At 39.5% G+C, this 23,684-nt stretch overlaps 2 protein-coding genes across 9 annotated transcripts; one reads left to right on the plus strand and one right to left on the minus strand.

Moving 5' to 3' along the window:
- Window positions 1–435: 435 nt before the first annotated feature.
- Window positions 436–16,389, minus strand: aldh18a1 (aldehyde dehydrogenase 18 family, member A1). Of its 8 annotated transcripts, XM_034860498.1 has the most exons (19): window positions 15,408–15,757; window positions 15,107–15,216; window positions 13,335–13,486; window positions 12,414–12,563; window positions 10,424–10,528; window positions 10,133–10,291; window positions 9,231–9,321; window positions 8,047–8,171; window positions 7,476–7,620; window positions 6,926–6,999; window positions 6,601–6,700; window positions 6,026–6,246; window positions 5,683–5,820; window positions 5,056–5,251; window positions 4,762–4,883; window positions 4,422–4,608; window positions 2,041–2,136; window positions 1,572–1,817; window positions 436–1,495 (listed from the first exon to the last, which is right to left on the minus strand). In XM_034860498.1, exons 2-18 carry the CDS (start codon window positions 15,195–15,197, stop codon window positions 1,621–1,623), a joined length of 2,349 nt encoding a protein of 782 aa, XP_034716389.1. In that variant the 5' UTR covers window positions 15,198–15,216; window positions 15,408–15,757; the 3' UTR covers window positions 436–1,495; window positions 1,572–1,620. The 8 variants fall into 8 exon arrangements, with proteins under 8 accessions (XP_034716389.1, XP_034716396.1, XP_034716391.1 ...); XM_034860505.1 differs by lacking the exon at window positions 15,408–15,757 and adding an exon at window positions 16,250–16,389 and having other exon boundaries at window positions 436–1,817; window positions 13,335–13,480; XM_034860500.1 differs by lacking the exon at window positions 15,408–15,757 and adding an exon at window positions 16,250–16,260 and having other exon boundaries at window positions 436–1,817.
- A 3,183-nt stretch (window positions 16,390–19,572) lies between these two features.
- Window positions 19,573–23,074, plus strand: LOC117936956 (phenylethanolamine N-methyltransferase-like). The gene is made up of 3 exons (XM_034860506.1): window positions 19,573–19,836; window positions 21,108–21,318; window positions 21,979–23,074. The coding sequence occupies exons 1-3, from the start codon at window positions 19,665–19,667 to the stop codon at window positions 22,415–22,417; spliced, it is 822 nt and encodes a 273-aa protein (XP_034716397.1). The 5' UTR covers window positions 19,573–19,664; the 3' UTR covers window positions 22,418–23,074.
- The last annotated feature ends 610 nt before the right edge of the window (window positions 23,075–23,684 follow it).

The raw sequence follows: 23,684 nt of genomic DNA on the forward strand, positions 1-23,684 counted from the left end.
TGAAGGGTAAGTAGTACGTTTTAGAGAATGAATTCTTTAGATGCTGGAAAAGAGAAAGAAAACGAAAGAAACAGAATCTGAGAACACAAGCCTGTGATTCCATTATTTGTCTCAGTTCTCATCCCTCTTTTCATTTCTGATGGCTGGATAATTAAACCTCTACAGTATTGTCTTCCATCTTCCTTGCCCCACTTCCAGCAATGTGAATTCCCCTATGGGCAACTTATAAAAACGCCCTTTTTAGACATCTGTTTTTCAGATCGACACCATTTTTTCCCCCTATTAATTTGTGTTCTTTGTGAAAGTAGAAAGACTAGTGCCAAGACAGAAATGAACACACATGCTCATTCTCAATCCTCTACACTTCAACTACAAAAATCAAAGTAAAAAAAAGAAAAAAGAAATCTCCAAATATTCTTTTTCAACATTACTTTTTATTCGACAGTACTACTATTATACAATCCAGACCAATCCTTAAGTGTGCATTGCAAGACATCAGATAGGAGCTCAGAGGCTGGAATGGTACAAAGCTTAATTTAAAAGCAGTCGCGTTCTCCCCTCCAGCTTGAAGGAGGCAGCTTGTCAATTACAGTTCCTGCTCTGACGGAGGCTTTGGGCGCCACAACGAACAAGCAGGAAAGCAGCAAAGTATGGAAGAATGAGCACAACTTGTAAGAATGATCAAATAAAATAAATAAAATGGATGCATACAAGTATTCTAACTTACATGACGCAATAACAAAACTGGTACATTCCTGTTACTTTTGTAAAATAATTGTTATTTAAGTTTTAATACAGGAAATCTTTATCTGTAACTCACCCAGGTTATGTTAAACAGAGAAAGAATGAATGCTCTACTATCAACTGCCAACTTGTGTTATTAGTTCCATTACGAAAATTACCTAGACCCTCACCTAATCAAAATACCTGTACATTCAGAAACATACACAAAATTCAACCTGGAAATACAGCAAGAAAAGATAAAACAAAGAAAGTGTACAATCAGTATGAACCTTGTGGGTAGTTGTAAGAAATTGCAACCAGATAAAATAAACTTGGGCCTTCTTCCTTTCTTATACACATTGTATGTGTAAATTAAATGTCTGTGTGAATATTTCACTTTCAAAATCATGTCCTGAGATTGAATTCTTAAAAAAATAATTTCAAGCACTTCAATTTTCTTTGATACATGAACACATTGTAATACAATACACATTGTGTATTTCATTTATCATAAAAGTCATCTTAGTTTTCTCCCTTCTTGTAAAGTTTCTCCATTTGATGTATTATTGTGGAGGTATTAGGTTGTGATTGCCACATAATAACTCCTGCAAGATCCTATTAGTGGAAGTTACCTAACTCATAAAATAAGATGAGGTAGAATTCAAAACATTTGTCAACTTAGTAACAGTCTTTAGTCTAAACAGGGGACATCTGTGGTTGTGCTGATCAAATGGACCATTGGTGGGTTAAGCTTCTCTCTTCATGCTTTGTGCTTCAGAGGTTTAAAAAGAGTGATCTGAAAATTTGCCACAAGACCCCAGAGGGAGCTGCAGGTGAGCAATGCAAACCATTTTGACCAATATTCATAACAAGTGAGTGTTGTAAAAAGCCTCTGGTCTAGTTGCTGTCCCTCTGCACAGTAAGAGGCTGCTCGACCGGCAGGTTTTCATGGAGGTACTTCATGGTACCCTGCTCAGAGAAGTCGGCTGCCGTTTGCCCCGCACCTCTCAAGACCCACTTGGTGGTGAGCAGCCCCTCCAGGCCGACGGGGCCCCGGGCATGAATGCGAGCCGTGCTAATACCGACCTCTGCTCCTACAGACAGACGGAGGAAGAAAGACAGCAAGTGAGAATGCATAACATCATATCCTATCTGTTGTAACAAAAATGTTTGCAGTTGTTCCAAAAAGATAATAACAAATGAATATGAGTAAGAATACTTAGGCTTTTAGGGGATACTCTACTTAACCCTGAAATATTTTCACAGGAAAAGAGGCATCAAAAAACATGATATGGTGAATACGAATCCTCCACATACCTAGACCAAAGCGGTAGCCATCAGCAAAACGTGAGCTTGCGTTCCAGAAAACACAGGCGCTGTCCAGCTGCTGAAGGAACTGCTCCGCTGTGTTCTCTGTAAGAGAGAGACAGCTCAGTTGTGCCACTAGCTCAGGACCTAATATTTCTGATCCAACACCCTTTCAGGCATAGACATGAAGTATGTGACAATTTCTGTTTATTGCTATGCCACAGAAATCGGAGTTGAAAAAAAAATGCATTAAAGTGCTCAGATTATGCTCATATTCAGGTTCATAATTGTATTTAGAGGTTATAATCAGAATGTTTACATGGTTTCATTTGCAAAAAACTCCATATTTTTGTTTTAGTGCACATTGCTGGTTCTCCTCTTTTCACCCTTTCTCTGTTTTAGCTACTGAGTGATGCATCACACTTCTGTAATATCTTTGTCTCGGAGTCGCACGTGCACAGTAAGTACTGCTAGCTAGTTAGTTGCAGAGTGTGAGGGTGTGCCATGCTAGCAGCTAGGCGAGCATTATAATGTGCGTTATTTTGTAATGCACATTCTTTTATTTATATACACAGTGTGTGTGTATATCTATCTATATCTATATAAATAATAATCAAAAAACAATAAGAGCATAATATGAGCACTTTAAGGCATTGAATAAAAGCTTTAAAAAAATAATCCTAAATCTGCAGTTTTGAGGATTTCAAAAAAAATCACAACACAACACAACCCAGGCCAGTGCTATAGAAAGTAAAAGTTCCCTCCCCTTCCAGTGGACCACCATGGGACTTTAATTCGGGAAAAATATTAGTAGTCAATCGGGAACAACTGATAATTTTTTGATCCTGTTTGAATAAAGCCATGAATTACACGTTTGTCACTTTAAAAGAAGTCAAGAAAGTCTCAGTTTACTGGCAAACTGTTGAAGCATAATCCAAAAAGCTAGTTTTTTCTCACCGTTCACTACCATGTTTTTGATTTTAGCAGATTAAGGTCCCATAAGGTCCACCAGAAAAGAAAGGGTTTCGCCTCTCTGTAAACTCTCAAATCATTTAAGCTTTGACTACCACCCCAAAAACACAATCTACATATAATTCTATCATCTCGGAGAGGATGATTTGGACAAGTCTATCGGGCCAAATGTCATCAGGAGAAATCCTTGAGCTGCTATACGGCTTTAAAAATAAACCCAACTCATTTGGGTATAAATACTCAGCAAGTTATGTATAAGTGAATAAAATTAGGTTGACATTTTTGCAGGTTTCTCTCTTGATGAAGTCACAGATCATCTACCAATCCACTAAAGTGTCCGTCAGTGCGTATTAATATAGTACTTCTATAACTAGATAAACAAGTGTGTGTCTATCTTTCTATGTATTCATCTATCCATGTCTACATTCTATTGTATCTATTTAGATATTGTATCTCTGACATTAGCTGACATAGACCCAAACAACTGGGCACGTTAATTCATTGAGGTACCTTCTGTGGTCACCAGATGGCAGCAGCACATCCTTCACTGCATGAGAGAATAATCTTCAATGTAGAAATGTGAACTTTTTCTTTCTCTTGAATTTTTTAAAATGCTGCTCACTTTTATTCTGATCACCCGAAGAAATGTGTAAAATATTAAAATATTTTGCGTATTTGCATTCCAATAAAAAAAGGGATTTGCACCTCTTTTTTCCCATGCATTTTAAAAGAAATATATACAGTACATTTCTAAGAGTGGCTCCTTTTGATGCAGTTTATCCATGTTAAAAACGCAGCTATTTATGGGACACCTTTAATTCTTCAATATTTTATGTTTTTTCCCCAGAAATTGCCTCAAAAAAAATGAACACCTCATAAAAATGGTAATATGTTAGTCTTCAACACTGTCTGCAAGCAATATGGCCACAGCCTTTAAAACACTGAACACTCTGAACACTGCACAGAATGATTCCAATCAACATGAGTCAGGAAAATGCAATGTGATGGCTCACTTGAAAAGACAAAAATGTGTTTAAACATGGCCCAAAGTCATGACAGGGACAACTCTTTTAAACTGTGTTTTAGCATCTGCTCTACATTTTAAATGGGCTCTGCCCCCGACATTGGAGTCACACAGGGAGGCTGTGCACTCATCCTGACAACATAGTGTCACTGCTCATTAGCCACTGTGGAAGAAAGTGAGATGAATGGGGAAGGTGACTCAAGAGAGTGAGAAGGAAAACTTGATGAATATCAGACACATAAAGAGACATGGAGCACTAAAACATTGACCAAGACTAAGTGTTGTCTAGATTAGAACAAGAGAATTCAAAACTGTATCTTTTGAGCCATTTTAAAAGGCTAATTGGTTGAAAGACAACAAGAAAATACTAGCACAAACACAGTGGGCCACCTACCATTTTCTGTGATGATAACATCTGTGTGGGAGCTTCCATACTTGTGAATATGGTCCACAGCCTCCTGCATGCTGTCCACCACCTCTATGCAACACTCCAGGTCACCGTACTCAGTCCGCATAGACTTTACCTCCGATGGGCTGAATGTCAGGAAGGAGGCGAACTGGGGGCCTGCATGAATCTTCACCTAGTGACACCAGACAGATTAAAAAGATAAATTAGATAAGTCCTCTTGTAGAAACATACATATTCAAATTAATTATTCTTAATTATTAATTATTAATTAATTATTTTTTTTATTACTAAATTATTGGGATACTAGAGAATTTCAATACTTTACCCGTTCAGCGCGCAACATGTCAATGATCTGGTCAAACAGTGGGGTCCGGAGGATGTCCCTGTGGATCAGCAGAGTTTCCATGGCATTACATGCAGCTGGGTAGTCACATTTGGAGTCCCTGACTGGAATGGGAAAATATCAGTCAATTACTGATCCATTTTCATAGTTGGTTAAAGTAGGGTGCCCCCTAACATACATGTCTGGCCGAAATAGCCTACCTATTTACTAATGCAGTAGAAATGTACACATGAACTTCAACACCACAAGTCGGCAGGGAGATTTATATGCGCTGACCAATTTTGAGGACTTTGTCAACGCTGGCTTCTGAATCGACGTAGACGTGGCAGATTCCCTCGCTGTGACCCAGCACCGGGATGCCCTTGGCCGCCCGCTGAATGTTCCTCACCAGCTGGGATGAACCTCGAGGGATAATCAAGTCGATCATCTTGTCCAGTCGGCATAGATCCTCCACCTCCTCACGAGTGCTCACCTTGTAAAGAATACAGGTTGTCAACCACAGCAGCTACATGCTACAGGCTCACTACAGGCAGATTTCTAATCAGCTGACTGAGGTGATGCAATTTCATCCAGACTTTGGAGTTCTCCTAGTACATGTAATGTGCTATATAAAAAGATAGGGGGGGGAACGATACAAGCGTTTTTATTGAACCGAAACGGTACAGACGTCACGGTCCGGTCCATGAATTTACAAAGAATAAATGGTATAAAAATTAATAAATGTGTATTAACGTAATGCGGAAAACTATTAGATACGCAGGTTCTTTAGGAACACCTAATCTGTAGCCCCGCCTTAGCTCTGAAGCTCTGAATGATGGCGCCGACGCCTACGAAGCCAAGCTCCACCTATGTATACAGTTTTGGGGGGTTTGTATTGCCTTATAAGTCTAGGAAACATTTTACCAGCTGCACTGCCTCTCTGACTCCGTGCAAGGAAAGGGCTTCCTGGGTGAGCTGGTGGAGGACACGGTTGGTGTTGGCTGCCTCCTTGCCTCCCTTCAGCAGGAGGGCGTTACCACTGGCTATGGCCAATCCTGAAACCTGGAAACATAAAGGGTTGTGATATTACTGCAGTCATATCAAGAAAGTCTAGCAAAAAAATAACGAGAATCTAGATAAGTTCGTTGCAATTATTATTACATTTCCAAACCAAAGTGTTTTGAGTGAAATTTATGTTGTTTGCATTTTCCAAGACAAAAATCAAACTGCCAGATCTGTTTGTGTTACACCAGCTCTGCCTGGATACCTGTGGCAGGCAGTCAGGTCGGGCCTCAAAGATGACCAGAAGAACTCCAATGGGCACAGCAATCTGCTCCAGCTCCAGATTGTGAGCCACCCTGGTCCTGCGCAGCACCCGACCCACACTGTCCTGGGCGGCCACAGCGATCTGGCGCAGACCTATGGCCAAGCTGTTAAGTTTGGCAGGTGACAAGCTCAGACGCTTCAGCATGGCTGGTGGCAAATGGCCTGCAGAAAGGATGGAGAGCAAGGTTACACTTTGCTTTTAGGTGATACGTGATCAAACTCATTAACTAGGCAAGCCATAGAGAGCCCTCTGGTGGAAAGAAATTAATTCAACTGCCCATTTGGAAATATTTACATTATCTCTCTCTCTCTTAGGTAGGTTTCTGTTGCAATATTATGATTATACATTGTATTTGATTAATTCCTGCCAGAGAAGAATCTGTTGATTAAAAACCTGTTTGTGATTAAATGAGCTTATATAAAAGTAAATTCTAAGGACACTGTTGCAAACATTGCCAGGTATACACTACAGCCTCTCTAAACCTGACAAATTCACTAAATGGGCACCTCTGTTACCTGCATTTAAAGCCTGGTCTATGTCCATCTTGTTGGCAGCCAGAACCTCTTCCTTCCTTTCAGTCAACAACTCTGCCAAATGGCAGAGGATCTCACTCCTCTGACGAACAAAACAGAGGCAGGATGAGCATGTAGTACATCTATCCACACGAGGTCAGTGTTTCTCTGTATCTGATACGTGTAAGTTCAGTACTAAGCTTGGATATTGTATGTGTTTATAAACTATAGTAACATTTTCAAGAATAAACTGAAATACTTTAACATCCCTATTGATGTTAACTGAAGAAAATATATTTGTTCTTATTAAAAAACAAACATGTGGCACCTGGTCTGGGTGCAGAGATGCCAGGGTTCTTCCAGAGTTGCGTGCCATTTCTGTCTGATGCTCCACTGTTGGGCCTGGCGAAGTATCAGGTACAGGACAGATTCACTCAAAGTACACTTGGGTTGCTAGTTTATCATGTATACCTAGCTAAACCCTACTACTACAACAACAACAACAACAAACCCTGCCTTCATACAGGTTACAATGTTCCATTTTTGTTAAGAAACTGTTTTATAGTGTTGTTGACCAAACTTTAGTGTGTGGTGCTGTGTCGATTATAGGCGTTTCTAATATTAAGTCTACACTTAATAACATAAACGGACACAATATTAGCAACTCACTTCCTAGTATGATGCAAAATAACTCGGCAGCACCAGAAGCTACAGCCTCCAAACTTATAAACGTCTATCAACACCTCTTTCAAACGGTTTTAACAAAAACTGAACATTATATCTATTAGACTGGGTTACTTTTAGCCAAGTGTACTGCTGAAATAATACTACTGTGAGAAAGGGTTGAAAGAGAAAGCGTAAAGCCCCGGTGAACTCACCAGCTGGTTTGATCTCAGAGAAGAAGGTTCCCACCTTTTTGCCCTCCACAATGTCAGTGATGACCTGACCTGTTACTTTGGGGTGGGTGCCATTTGCAATGACCACTGAGGTGCCACCTTGTAGGGCCCAGAGAGCAGCCTTTACCTGCACAAAACACAGTACAAATGTCAAAACCATGAGTTAAAGAAGCAGGGCAGTATTCTATCCAACTTTTTGAACATAGGCAACTGTCAAGAAACAGTCACATGAATACTTTAAAGTAGAGCTGATAATTTAGGAATTGTAAGCAGCCGTGGAAGAAGAACTCAGGCAGTTTATTAAAGTCAAAGTACCAGTGGAGTGCAAGTTGCAGTGACTAATACATTTCATTAACATCTCAATAAAAGGCCTGGGAAATAATCTTTATCTCTAAAACATGAGTAGAAGAGTACTAGATGATTGAAGTAAAATTCCATACAGTACATGAAGCTTTCCACTTTGTCCATCTGGTAAATGCTCACTAAGATGAGACTTTTAATCAGAATTTAAATACAATCATGTAACAACAGTGATTAAGGAGGACTTTCATACCTTGGCCTCCATGCCTCCAATACCAACTCTGGACTTTGTACCGTAGGTGATGGACTGCTGGTCTCCAGGGTAGAAGATGTCAATGAGCTTTGCGTCATCTGTTCCAGGGGGGCTGTTGTAAAGTCCTAAGAAATCAACAATTCTTACACAACTTATCTGCTCACCCACGGGTCTAAAATACACAATGCAGTATGACACACAACCTTAAACTTTTGTAACATGTACTGTATACTAGTGCCTGTGTCACTCAACAGGCGATTAGGTAAATATATACACAAACTGATCATAAATAAATTTGATATCATTCTCAAGTCAACCTTTAAAATCTGCTTAGTTGACACTGCTATCAATGTTGATAATGTTGTCAAATGTTGTTGTATCATTTTATTGAAAACGTTGGCTTATAGCCTACTGTGGTGTTCAATTTCACACGTAACATTCTCACTTGGAGCAGTCATTCACACTTGGAGCAAATAATCTCCCACACAATGTAACACTGTCCCATCAATAAAAGGGTAAAAAAATAAAATAAAATACTTTGACGAGGGTTGGGGTGGGGAATTCGTATTAGCTGTGTTCTTGGCCATCAAGTGGTATTTCAGACTGGACGTGTTACGATAATAGCCAAGTTCACAACGACAAAACACAGATCACTTGGGTCTTGGCAATGGAACCATTTGGCAACTTTGTTAAAGTAAACTTTCCATTCAGAATGTTACTGTCATCCGTTTCGTCGTCTCACGCTCGCCATCCACTCAAAACACGACACTACTACTCCATGGCGTGCTCGCAAGCCCAAACAAGAAAAATTGTAAAAAAAGATAATCTATCTATCTTTCTATTTATTTATATTTCTTGAAGCCACACTTTCACATGGCTTAGTAGTTTTGCTTATTTAGAGCTAATGTACTTGCACTCACTACTTGTTGGCTGTAGTTTCAGTTAAGAAAGCACTTAATTGGAAGTCCCTTTAGATACAAGAGTCAGCTAAATGACACGTAACGTAACACACACACACACACACACACACACACATCAATTTCGAACATGAAGACAGAAGGTCTGTGTTTGTCTCCCTCACACAACTCTGTTGACCCTGAGAGGGGTGTTTTCCCAGTGAAGAGCAAAGACAGATGGTGTTGTTAGCTAATAGCTGACCCACACTGTTGTGATAACGCACATACCTTCCACGTCAGACAGCGCGATGAGGAGGTCGGCCTTCATCTCTACAGCTAGCCGCGCCGCCAGACTGTCGTTGTCCTTAATGCTGATCACCTACAAACCAGAAAATTGCTGATGTAAGCTTCTCAAGACAGAAAGTCCATCATCTGCCATCTACTCATCTGAGCCTTTTAAGGGCTAGAGGCAAGCTGATGAATAGAAACAAATGGCTAAACCCGTTTAAAAATGTGCAACGTATTCCGTTACTACCAAAATGTCCCTCTGCTAGATTATCAGGGCAAATTTTAGGGGCTGTGACAGTGAAACAGTTAAATTATCAGCAATCAACTTAATTCAAGTGCAATTTCTTTCCTAGATGATTGAGTAAATACCTCAGACAAACAGCCACAACCAAGTCCATGTTAGCTTTCAAAATTATGTATAGCACATAAGTTGGGGTGGCACAAAACTTGCAAACGTTTACATTTTCATAATTTTGCGGTTTTCCTGATAGGCATTTATTTTACCTGTGTATTGACAGAGTGAGACAGCGAGCAAGAGAGTGAAGTAGAATTATCTCCAAGAAAAAGATGTTAGTTATTTCTGCAGGAGAACATGTAAAGGAGGCGTCTACCTACAGAAGTTAGTCCCGGGCCGTTCTGACAGAACCTCCTCCCCAGTGACGCCATGCACTGCCATCCATCCCCTCCTTGCATGCACATGCCTTAATGATTGAGGGCAGAGCTGGTGAGGTGAATCAGGGTGGCAGAGGTGTTTTAGCGTGTGTATGTGGATAACAGAAAATACTCAAGCTAATTAACAGGGATTGTCTTCACTACATAAACACTGTCTCCACCAACCACTTCAGCACCCCTGCTGCCACTGCCATCACTACCAGCGTCACCCCCATGCTAACTATACCCACATTTACCCCCAGCAGGTCACTGTTGGGCTCCGGCGGGGGCACCACAGCATCATTAGTGTTGATGATGGGCACAATGTTCATTCGCAGCAGCTCCTGCAGTGTGCTGTTCAGATGCTGCCTCTTTTGGTCATCGTGGAACTCCAGATTAGTCACCAGGACCTGACAGTAGAGTTAAAAGAGCAGAGAGTGAGAGAGACAGATTCAAATGAAGAAAGAAATGTCACTGTACATACTACGTATGCTTCTTGAGCATTTCAAAAGGCATTATTTTCTTATGAAGTATACAAGTACCTGTGCCGTGCAAGTGCTGTACTGGGTGAACATAGCCTCATACAGGGCCATCAGGCCACTCTGTCCAGCCGCGGCACAGGCCCGGGCCTCCAGCACTGGCACAGACTGCAACACAAATGAACAGATTATCTCTACAGTTTTCTGGCTGCTAAGAGATACGCTCCAATCAAACCATGCCATACGGGAGAGGTGCACTCATTAAAAAGGTCCCATGACATGGTTCTCTTTGGATGCTTTTACATAGGCCTTAGCGGTCCACTAATACTGTATCTGAAGTCTCTTTTCCAAAATTCAGCCTTGGTGCAGAATTACAGCCACTAGGACCAGTCCCACAATGAGCTTTCCTTAGGACGTGCCATTTTTGTGTCTGTACCTTCTGAGGAGGAGAGCAGAGGTGGAGGCTGGGGGTGTGGCCTTGACCACCTGCCACTTTGCTCTTTCAAAAGCCATGATGTCTCCTTCTCATATGTGGGCATATTTTGTGGGCGGGCAAAGCAGAGGAAGGGGAGGCCTTTTATTTTCTCAAAGGCAGATCAGGATACCCAGGGCTCGGTTTACACCTGTCGCCATTTCTAGCCACTGGGGGACCATAGGGAGGCTGGGGAAACTAATGTTAAAGTTAAATTTTCATTCCATGGGACCTTTAAAGTTAAAACATTTAGAGACCTACAACCCTGTTAACATTCCCTGATGGGTGTCTTTATGAAAGATTTAGATTTTTTAGCGGAGGGAATTACGTATAGGCTATTTGTCGGCTTTTTAAACCGTGTGTTGCCAATGCGCACATTGGTTTAAATTATGTTTTTATAATTTTTATTTTCTTGTGATTGCTTACCACTGCCAGGGTTGCAGCTGAAATAATAGACTAAAGCAATAGCAGTTTATAGAAAAGAACCAGTGTAATTTGGGTCGGATCTTGTACCTGACTGATAGGGAAGGGATATCGATAAGCGCTGTGATTTACGCATTTAAAGAGTCTTCTTTTTTCTTTGCCACCTTACCTATTTTCCTGTTTTAGGAAGCAGCGACTGTATTGCGTTTTGACTGTAAAAGCGTGTATGTGTTCTTCATATTTATGTAGAATCATAGTTTGCTTTTCTGATGTAAAATTTGCAGCTCTGGTAGATATTTGCGATTGGTCACGCTCTGCAAACACCGGCTCTTGTATGTGAACGCACACGTCGCTGGATTGAGAAACCATGGGTTTGATTGAACTAGTTGTTAACCATGTCGTAAAACAGCTCACGCGGAACTGCGGTTGTTAGATTAGATGAAAATGGGTAACAGAAATAAATCCAGGGCATGTTGATCTTGATCTGTAGTACAGGCCTCAGGTAAGCGCCTGACTGTGGGGGCAACATGTATATACAGGGAATATTCTATTTTACAGTTAAAGAATAGTCTATAATATCTTCCAGAACAGCTGTTGTAATCTAAAAACTGGCCTGCCAGATAATGGGATTAAAAGCTTGTAGAGAAATGTATGATATGTTTGGTAGAATGAGCTGTCTAACAAAAATAATAGAACACTTCCACACACTTACATAGCAAGCTAAACGGGAATCCATGGCACCATAGGACAAACTACTTACTACAGAGGTGGATCGACAACAATTGGATAGTCTCAAGAAACACAGAATATTAATCTGCACAAAGGTAGTATTTAGTGCATGCTATTGTACTGTATCACCAGTACGGTCACCAGTATGTGTCACCAGTACTGTGTCTATTACTTTCATGCAATTTACTATTGCAACACATCCTTGATAAGTTCCAACCCACAGAGAGCAGCAGTAGTAATTTCTCATTCATTTAAATCAGTGTTGATTTACACTTTAACATTGCCTTATCCCCCGTAACCATACTTACTGGTATTTATTGTATTGCTGCTGGCCATGCTTTGTACAAAAACTTGAAAACATAAAGTATATAGAAAGAATAATAATAATACATTGCACTATCCTCAACACATTCCTCCACCTTTTCTTACCATATCTTTGAGCTGAATGGGACCTGAGTGCAGCGCCTGTCGGACACTCTGGGACAGAAGGATCTCATGTCTTAATCTTTGCTTGCCAAAGGCCACAGCTCCACTGGTGACAATCATCATCTCCCTGCCTTGATTCTGCAGCATGGCCACCTGGATAACAATACACCAAATCAGGACTCATTCAAAACAACTGGGCCCATTACAAACATACTTGATTTCTTACTGACCCCTTGTGGTAACAAACCCTGATGTTGTTGTTTTTGTTTAATTGTCTTGAGATATTTGTCCCTGACATTTCTGCCTCTCCTTCAATACAAAGGGGGAGTGGGATTATGCTTGTAGTTCTCAAAGCAGAAAAGTTACATTTAAAACTGAATGCTATGTGTCCGTCTTTCCATACCTACTAAAGCATTACTGAAGCAATACTGAGACCACCAAAGATAAGTGAGAAAATGTTTTTTCTGTAATTTGGGTCAACCGTCCTAAATTATCTTTTCATATGAAGTGCATTCATACAAATAGACTTGCTGAGATCAAGATCTCTATTTCACAGGTTTCTTATAATGAAAGGTTACCACTGCATTTCATAGATGGGTAGTAAAGGAAAAGTAGAAAGTGAAACATTTAATTGAAGATGTAAACTAAAATTAACAAATAATTAACAAGTTAGCATAAAAAATGCATATTTATGTGGATAAATGAATACATTTTAGAGAGCAGGTCAACGGATAAACATAAACTCCAGTGGATGGAAAAATCATAAACGCCCACTGATGATTTACATCTCAGAGAACTTCAAACAGATGATGTCAACGCTTGTACTTCCTTTTTTTATTTCCCCCATCAAGAATTTTCAATAGAACTTCAAAGGTATTTTATACTTCATTAAAGTACAGTGTGAGCAGGTTTTTGGCCTCTCACCTGCTCCACAATAGAGGCGAGCCTCCCCAGAGCCAGGCCACATTCATCCCCACGGGTGACCACGGCACTGCCGAGCTTGACCACGATCCTCTTGGCCCTACGCAGTTCACTGCGGTGTGCAAAGGAGCTGCCATGTGCCCTCCCCTCTGTAAAGAGGGAGAAGATGTTATTTTTACATAACTGGTGAAAAAGAACATGTTATTTTAAAGTTACGTATTTGAAAACAAGGAAAATACATTTTAAGCAACAATGGAGTGATGCCTAAATAGATTTTTTTTTTTTTAAAAGACCAGCCAATGACCAGAAATCAAAACTCACATTCCATCATTTCATGTAATTTACATACATTTTAAAACCAATCCACATATATTTGAATCGGGAAGCAAAATAAGAAAAAAAAACAAATGGGCAAACAATCATCTATTGCTGCTTTGATTGAATTACATGACAGAGACGAACAGAGTGAAGCCTTGCCTACATTCATCTGTAACCTGGGAAACAGATAATCACAGCCTTCAAACTGCCATATCAGCAGGGCAAGCAGACAAGCCTGTGCTGACATGACACATCTTTTCAGCAATGAAGCGCATGAGAGAGAGAGAGAGAGAGAGAGAGAGAGAGAGAGAGAGAGAGAGAGAGAGATGACATCTTGTTCGGAGTAGAGTAGGTCAGAAAACAAAGTATGTGCACATCTGGATTTCATCATATCTGCTTGCAGATACTGTATTGACTATTATGTTGATATTGACTCAAACAGTAGAAGACCAAGACTCTATCACTCTTTATCAATTTCCCAGTGTCTGAGGTGACCTTTTCAAATTGCTTTTTTTCAGAGCAACAGTCAAAAACCTTTTTCTTTTTTTACAATTTAGAATAATATACATCATAACATTGATGATATATGACTTAATACATTATGCAACTAACAATTGTTTTACTATTGATTAATCTGTTGACTGATTAATCTATTTCTTATGGGTCTATGGAATGTCAGAAAACAGTGAGCATTTTTCACCAACATTCACTAAAGCCCAAGGTTATGTCTTAAAATGGCTTGTTTTGCTGAAAACATTTCAAAACCCAAACAATTCAGTTGACTGTCCAATTAATAATGAAAAGCAGAAACCCTTTAAACCTGAGAAGCTACAACTGGAAAATGTTTGGCATTTTGGCTTGAAAATGATCAGAATACTTTCATTATTCAAGAAACCTATTCAGCAAAACCAATTTATCATTACAACAGAATCATCTCATTTTATCTAAAGATCCGGTTACAAGTTTTCTTGTTTTACTTTTCTGTAGTCCACGCTGCTGCTGGATGCCTAAGAACAGACTGAATGATCTATACCCAGGGCATAATTTCCACTGGGAACAGGGGGGGGGGCATGTTCTTTTTCAAAATCTAGTTTGTGTCTAATCCCCCCCCCCCCACCAAAAAAAAAAACTTGTTTAATGTTATTTTATCAGCACCCTTATTTTAAACAATGAAGAAAGTAAGACATTTTTTCTTATACAGAGTTTAGCTTCTATTCTTTCTGGCATAATTTATCATTATGATCAACTGGATTTTGTATCACCATAGTCACTGTATGTATGTAGAATTGCAGGAAAAGGGATTGAAATTGAGAACATTTTGTGGGCTGAGGAACCCCAGACCCAATGTTTTCAGTCCCCTCCACTCCTCAAACAAAAGTTACACCTATCTATATATCTAAAGTAGTGTTTACATGGAATAAACTGTTATCACAATGTAGCTGTGCAGCGTGGCTTGCCTTGTGTCAGTGGTCTGGTGAGCAACCTGCATACGTGTCTCGGGTAATCCAGTCGGGTCCTTGAACACAGAGTCAGCCTTCGTAGCAGCATGGTCACTTTAATGACTTTGCTATCACAAAGAGTGAGAAATATATCACCATCGAATGCGTTAAACTGTGGTATAACAGAGATTAATTAAATGGGAGTGTTATTTCTGATTTAAATGGCAACATAAAAAGTGTTCTTATGGAGCCTTCAGTCAAAATATAATTAACGTTACCCTCCATGGTTCCCTAGTCGGTAAAGAGCGTTTGTTCTTACTTAAACTCCTGAAGTCCGAGTTTGGCTTGTCTTGTGTACGTAACGGTACCTGCCCTGTGTAACGGCTTCTAATGAGTTTCGTACATCTTCAACCTGTAATTCCTTCTTTTATCACCCAACACTTCAACAGGGGTGGACTCTGCGTATGCACGACTCCTCCCCTGGCTGATGAAGCTGTCACTGCCGTTTGCATCAAGTGTTAACCGCTCGTTTCGCTAACGTTACCACTGCGTCGGTAAATTAATTTCCGCTGCAGTTAAAGGACCAATGAATAATGTATTACTCTTGGTCGCGTTGACATTTAAACAAAAATCAGGTTATTCAACAGAAAAAGCTTCTTAAATTGGCGGTGAAGTAGCAGCATGTGGCGTCAAGCCGGCCGGCGAAATACGGTAAAGGAACGGAAGTGACCTAAAGTTCACATTTCAAAATAAGAGACTGTCGTTACTGTCGACAGAGACCATGCACAGTTTAAGCCCAGTATCAGAGTTAGCTGTAAAGCTAAGCTAATTTTCATCTGTGCTCCCTGGCAAGGGAGATAAAAGAACAATAGACACAATATAGACAATGCTACCAAAACAAATAGATCAACAAAAACAACCTATGACAAACATTACATACCGTACCAGTATATAAAATATACATTCCATGGTATAAAAAGATCAATGATCATAGTTGACTCGCCTTCAGCAAAGTCTTTACAAGGACATTTTAAAACTGCTAAGACTTACACAATCTGTAATGTGAAGTGGAATTAAGTTCCACTTTTTTACTATAGTAAATTAAAAAGCTAATTGACCAAATTTAGTCTTCCTAATTTGAGTGTGGCAGTCACCTCTTACCTCTCTTGGAGACCCTTGCATTATCTCTGCAAAATGACACACAATGCTTGAGTAGTGGTGGTGCAAGATCATGTGTCAATTTATACATCAGGCACATGTCTGCAAAACAGATGTTAAAGGTTAATAGGTTGTGTTTTTTATGATGGTGCAGAAATGGTTGTTTCTTGAACTTTCATAGCTTATTTGTAGCCTAAAGGGTACTTAAGGGTTTTAGCGTAGTCACACCTGCCAGGGACCAGCTAGTAGAAGTTAAATGTGAGAAGATCATTGAATGCAAAAACAGTTTAGCTGGGGTTATTGGTAACTGGTTTCTTATATGTCTAAAATTTGCTAAATTAGTTTTGACAGAATTGGATATCTTTTTTATGTTTTTTTTTAATTTAAGTAAGAATCAATAATTATGCCCAGATACTAATGATCAACGGTATGTATCGCCTCTCACATGATAGAGATATCAGACTGATGTTGTGTAACATTCCACTTAATAGAGAGATACATGCCCTCTGTTTTACTTACATTAAGAGTGAGATAACGGAGAGTTGACCAGTTTTAACTCTTAAAATCTCAACCAAAGTCACTTAAAATGTTGGATAACAAAAAAAAAGTTTAAAAATGGTGGAAACTGTAGAGTTTTTTTTATAATTGTAAATGTATGTCTTCTTGTACCTTTTTTTCTTTGTTTTCTGACTATCTGATGATTCTGTTATTTCTTTGTCTTAATTTTTAAGTTTGTACACTTGATGTTCACGTGCTATTATTGTTTACCTGAATCTCAGTATACTGCATTTTGTCAATAAAAAAAAGACAAAATGTACGTCCTGTGAGACTGAACAAGAAAGTATAGTTAATCTGTTTTATGGTTGCCTCATAGGGTTGCATGTAATGTTGCCTTTATATTGAGAATATTATATTGTGCAAAACAACACATGGATTTTTTTATTGAAGGTAAAACACATCACTTACTTGGAATGTAATGATTACAGTTAATGTTATATAATATTAACGTTTTTTTTATCTCATTAGGGTCATAGTCATAAAACTCCATTTCATGTGGTGGAAAAATATTACAGGACTGCAGTAGAGATGAAAGTTTTCTGTACTTGCACTATCCTGCTGTGACAAAATGAAAAGTAACCCAAAGCAGATTTGACTGACACTGTGGGGCTCCCACTGCCCCTAGGACCATAGATAACTAAATTGGTTCCTGTAGCTCTGGCTTAATTGTGTATTATTCCATTATATATGTCCTGTTCATCTCTCTGTCGTCTGCCTTGCCCTTTATCTGTTCTTCTGTGTTCCTCCTCCTTTTATCAGTCTATCTGACTCAGGGGAAGAAACTGACCCTTACCTTACTCCTGGCTCCACTAATCCACTAACTATATCTGTGAGTGTGTGTGTGAGTGTGAGTGTGTGTGTGTGTGTGTGTGTGTGTGTGTGTGTGTGTGTGTGTGTGTGTGTGTTCAACATGTTCTACATTTATCTTTTTGCAGGTCTGTTGATTTTGATCCCTTAGAATTGCTAAAAGTACTGATATTTCCTTCTAAAATAAAAAAGTAAATACTTTGTTTAATACTCTGCCTAATGACATTCCTATCATCCTCAGCTATAGCCTACTTTGTCTTTATTGCTCATTAGCAAATGTTAGCATGATAAAGGGCTAAACTAACGGAAACGGGTACACATTTGCTTAGCATGTTGTGGTTGTTGTCAAAGTAAGGGTGGCGTCCAGGGGCCTGTTGCACAAAACTGTTAAACTAAACTCCGAGACACGCCGAACAGAAACAACAATGATCTGACAACGTACAAGGGGAACACAAACACTAAATATTAGGTAACAAAAAGCAGTTGACACAAGGGCTGGCAAACAGGTGAAAGACATCAGAAACACTAAAACAAGAACTTCACAAACTAAAACAAAGAAACTTGACACAAGGACAAAAACATGACACCAAGAGAAGACTGATGACTGATGATGTTTAATAATCTAAACATGAATGAATACATTTGAGGATCTTTCAACAGCTGATTAATGTACTCTAATAAAATATATAAAGATGTCTATGTTCCTAAATAAGCTTGTATTTCTTCCTTGGGTTGTATTTGCAAATGGGAACATTTAGCAGTTTTTACAATCCCTTTTCGGTCCAAAGAGCATACACGCTGACTGTTTGCATACCCATAGGTCTTGCCAAAGGGAATTTAATATGCTCTGCATCCACAATCTCCTGGAAAAGAAAACTCTCGACCCTGTGTGACTCTAGTCTGAATCTAATTGTAATCTCCAAATATCCTAATTTTAACCAGACCACCTGGCAGAATTCCACAGCCAAAATACCATGGCTCCATTGGACACTATTCAATACAATATTTTTGGGGAAGAGGGCCAGGGGTGTGCGCGTCTATCTGTGCGTGTGTGTGTATTCTGGTTTAGCTGCCAGGGATGAGCAAGGTTTTAAGAGACTCCTGGGGAGAATACGTTTGATTACTACATGGCCCTGTTCCACATTGGTTTAGCTGCTGCTTTGGGATACGCTGGGAATAGATGGACAATTAATTGAATCACGGCTAGAGGATCCCTGTTTAGTCAGCTGGCTGCTGCGGCTAGTGGTGTTACAATTTAGTAAGCTATTTAATTAAGCACTAAATACCCTTTATTCCCTGGCACAAAATAACCCAGATACTAAAAATCTATAGTGAAGTGAGATGAGTTTGTTTGTTGACATTCTTAGTCTGTCCGTTTTAAAGCTTTCAAATTAGCTTTTTACCTACATCTATCTTTGCTCATTCTTTCTCTTGATTATCATCTTGTTCATTATGATGGACTTTGTGAGTCCATAGTTTTTTTAAATGTACTAATACTCAATGCGGCTTCTCTCTGCGCTCTGTACGGCAACTTCTGATTTTTGTAATCATCTACTATTGCCTGTCAACATAAGAAACTTTTCCTTTACATTGCTCACAATTCCCCATCTCTCCACCACTCAACATCATTTACGTAAAATTGTGACATGGAGATGGGGAAAAAACTCATTGCGTTTTTCAAACAGGGCATCCTGAGACCAAACTGGTCTATTGTTTGCATGTAAAAGGCCCTTTAGACTGATTGTGGAGATATGGCGGGCATCTGAGAGGTGGGTGGAAGACCTGAAAGCCATTGTGAGGAGTCCATTAGTGGGCCTAGTGTTGGAGGAAGCCCCTGTGATCTGATGGTATCAGCGCCTTAGGGCAGGGAACATGAACAGAACAACTGCTATCGAGTGGAACACTGGCCCAAAAACCGGATTGCTATCTCTGGCCATGAAACTCGGAGTAGCCCAAAGCAAACACGAAATGACACTGACACACAGGTATATAAGCACCTATAGGCTGTCCAGTAAACAGAGGTGTTGGGTAGAGTCACAAAGACAACAGGAGGATGGAAGAAGAGGGAGCAGAGAAAGGAGTGGCGGCCATGGCAGCCTGCTACCAGCGGTTTGATCCTGCAGCGTATCTGCAGTATAACTATACTCCACCACGGGCTGATTTTGAAAGAAAGGACAGCATTGTGCCGTGGAAACTGGCATGCCTGCACAGAGCTTTCACTGAAGGTAAGGGGATGGGGTGACGGGTCATGCAATCGTCATTCCAAAAACAATTAATTCTAAATAAGAAGCTTTTAAATTGAGTCAAACACATTGCCCGATTAAGATGATAAACTCTTATGTTGCTGGTGTTTATTAAAATAGGTCATTGGTTGCAATAATAATATATGTGTATGTTTGATTCAACACTAATAATGTGACTTATATCCAAGGCAATTGTTTCAGATGTTAGGCATTTTTGGAGACAAACACTTTGTTTCTTCTCCGTTATTCTCCCTCTTTTTTTCTCAAAACATGCAAAAGTCGGTGAACATAACTTTATTCTATTTATTTTATAGCTTTAAAGTGGGTCAAATGGGTGCACCAATAATAACAATGTGTACTGACAATGTTTTTACTCTGTTGTTATTACACACATTACACACAGGCCTTACATCACACACAGGCACAGAATACATTGTAACACTGTCCATAGTTATTTTTTACTTAACTTTAATGAAATTCTTGAAGAATTAAGGTGATGAAGTAGAATAGAAAGCTGGACTCCGTCGGTGGTGTAAGAGAGGAGGATGCTGTCCAAACTACATGTCATCTTCAACAATGTTTCCCAAACACTCCACGACTTGCTGCTCAAACGCAGGAGCACTTTCAGTGCAAGGCTTATTCCCCCAGAATGCACCACAGAGCACCACAGAAAGTCATTCCTGACTGTGGCCATCAAACTTTATATCTCCTCCCTCCACATGTCTGACACACACACTTAGTGAGTTTGATTCCTTGACAATATTATTTGATTTGTGCAATAACACTGCTTAAAATTTGTGCAATACTCTGCTGCTACTATTTATTCATTATTATTGTTCACCATTACAACTTCTTAATTATGTAAATATCGTATCATAATGTAAATACTGTGCATATCCACACTCCTTACATTACTTTATTTATATTTCTACTCTGGTATTTATAGACTTCGTGAAACTGTAAACACAATTTCCCTTTGGGGATCAATAAAGTATTGCGGATTTTGAATAAAGGAAAAAGTGTAATTAGACCTAACAGATGCTAATACCAAATACATTTTGAAGTTTTCACATAAAACATTAATCCAAGCTCTTTTCCCTTAAATTATTTTCATTACATTAATATTCGGAAGTTGTGATTATGTAATAATTGTTAGGATATCTGAATAGAAGCTGCATATTAATCAAGGCATTTTGGTAAAGAAATCTCAATTAGATCTTTCTCAGAGTCTTCCATCTCTCTGACTTTTCCAGGCGATGTGAGTGGTGAGCTGCTGGTGGACATAGGTTCGGGTCCCACCTTGTACCAGGTGTTGAGTGGCTGTGAGGTTTTCAACAAGGTGCTGCTCACAGATTTCCTGGAAGTCAACAGGCAGGAGCTGAGGGGCTGGCTCCAGGACAAGGGAGGCTGCAGCCTGGACTGGACACCATACCTGCAGCACGTCTGCAAGCTGGAGGGACGACGGTACAACCAGATCCCTGGAAGACTTAAGATATCTTGAAATATCACTCACTACGAATGACTTAATGTTGAGCTAGCATCATTTTCAGGATATGGTTTATATTTGTGATGTACGGTGTTTACATATCGTTCTAGAGTTCCTTTCTTTACTTTCTCCCTACTTGTGGTAACACCATTTTCCCTTAGACTTTGTTTCACAATTCTAAAAATGATCTTATTTCAAGGGTCACAACAGCTCACATTTTATTCTGGCCCTCTTTTTTGAGTTATGAGTCATTCTTGTACTGTGCCTACTGTGACAATAATAAAAGTGCAAAATACAGCTTAAGCTAATGACAATGTCATTAGTTTTGTAAGTATTTGGTCATGAAGCAGTAAGTCATGGTCACATTTAGTGTTTAGATTTTTTATGTCTGTACAACATTCTATGGCAAATCATGCAAAGGTTGCTAAGATATTTCAATCAGGACCAAAGTGGTGGACCGAGTGACCAACAGACCTTCAATGTCCTCCCTAGAGCTATGTCCATAGCTAATGAACACCTAAATCACTATCATGCAATGCAGTGTGCTTCTGAGTCAACACACAGTATGAAATACATAACTAGTGTTATGACACTAATAGCTGTTTATATCTAATTTGGTGATTCATTGCCTCTAACAGGCCCTCAGCATGGACAGAGAAGGCCGCCAAGCTACGTCAGGCCATCATGGACATTGTCCCCATTGACGTGCACTGCCCTCAGCCTCTGGCCCTTGACGTCCTTCCTTCAGCAGGGGCTGACTGTCTTGTGTCCTGCTTCTGTCTGGAGAGTGTCAGCCCTGACCTGGCTGCCTTCATCAGGGCCCTGGGCCACATCGGGAGGCTACTGCGGCCTGGTGGCCACCTCCTGCTCATCGGAGCTCTGGGAGAAAGTTACTATTTTGGGGGGCCTGGGGTAAAGATCCCTGTGGTCCCACTGAATGAGGCCCAGGTCTGTGCTAGTTTGAAGGAGAGCGGCTACACCCTGATCAGGCTGGAGGTTTACACATTGCCTCAGGACATGAGGGTGGGGGTTGATGATGTGTCTGGGGTGTTTTTTGTAAAGGCAATGAAGGAATAAGTGTGAGAAAAGACGATAGATAAAGGCTATTAAAGATTAAAGTGAGAAAGTAAGTACCCAAATAAAAATATTATGGATTAGGCCGAGGTAAATGCAACGGTTAGCATATTAGACAATGAAAAAATTGGCTACTTGTGATGCTCATAATTTTTGGGGGGATGAGAGGTTGTTTAGATTGTGATCTTCAATCATTTAAATAGTTTTCAAACTAACTCTTAATGGAAAAAATGCAAAGACAAAAAACATGTTAATGAAATATTTTACTTAATTTCCTTGGTCCAGTGAATGTCTTTTCTGAGGGTGAATAGGTAACGGTTTTCTTTCTGTTAGAAATGTAATTACACATTGACCCCTGCAGTTCAAACACAGCAACTACAGCATCCAGAATGTGACGCTCCCACTTTTTGATGATGAGTCACATGTTGTTTTGTAATTTCTGATATTATGAATAAAGATGCTAAAATAAATTGTATTTCATGTTTTCTTATCTCAGACTTATATTGCATAAGAGCACCTTAGTGATCCAAACTTATTGTTGATATTAAAAAAGATGGGATGAAAGATGATGATTAGTGGAAGCTGTATAAATCTGATAATACAGCTAAAAGATTGCTTTATTTTAAATTATCAAATTTAGATATACAGTACATCTGAAAATATGATTGTGTAATCAGAAGTACTGACCACCAGGTGTCTTGCTTTTGGCAGATTACTCTGCCAACTTGAGCTGCTCCTCAAATATCAAGCCAAAAATATATAAACGTATTCTGATTTTGCAAATACTTGTTGCTAATAGCCGTGGTAAAGAACACATATATAGTCTGTGAACATCTGAGGCTGCTTACAAATGGACAAGAGCAAAGATTTTAAAAGTGCAAAAAGGTCTTCAGGGTCTTAATTTAATAAATGTCAATGTCTGCTGTCAATCGCAATATCCAAGTATAGCCTTTTGTCTTTCTTTTCTTAGAAAAAAAATATGACTGGAACATTTTACAATCCTACAGATTCCTTTTACAGACATACAATCACACAAATACCAAAAACAACCCAATAAAATTGTTTGATTAGCAACCAAAACAAAACAAAACATGTTTTTACAAGGTCAATAATGAACGTATACACTCATCATATATATTGTTTAACGAAAATAGGTCTTCTATCAGTCCCAAACAATCATCTTTGCCGTCAAAAACAGATAATGCTTGCTAATCGCTGTGTTACAAAAAAACCTGTTCATGATGTGACACTGTAAAAACTGTGCTGCGGT

The sequence above is a fragment of the Etheostoma cragini genome, chromosome 21, assembly GCF_013103735.1.
Source record: "Etheostoma cragini isolate CJK2018 chromosome 21, CSU_Ecrag_1.0, whole genome shotgun sequence".
Taxonomy (NCBI): Eukaryota; Metazoa; Chordata; class Actinopteri; order Perciformes; family Percidae; genus Etheostoma; species Etheostoma cragini.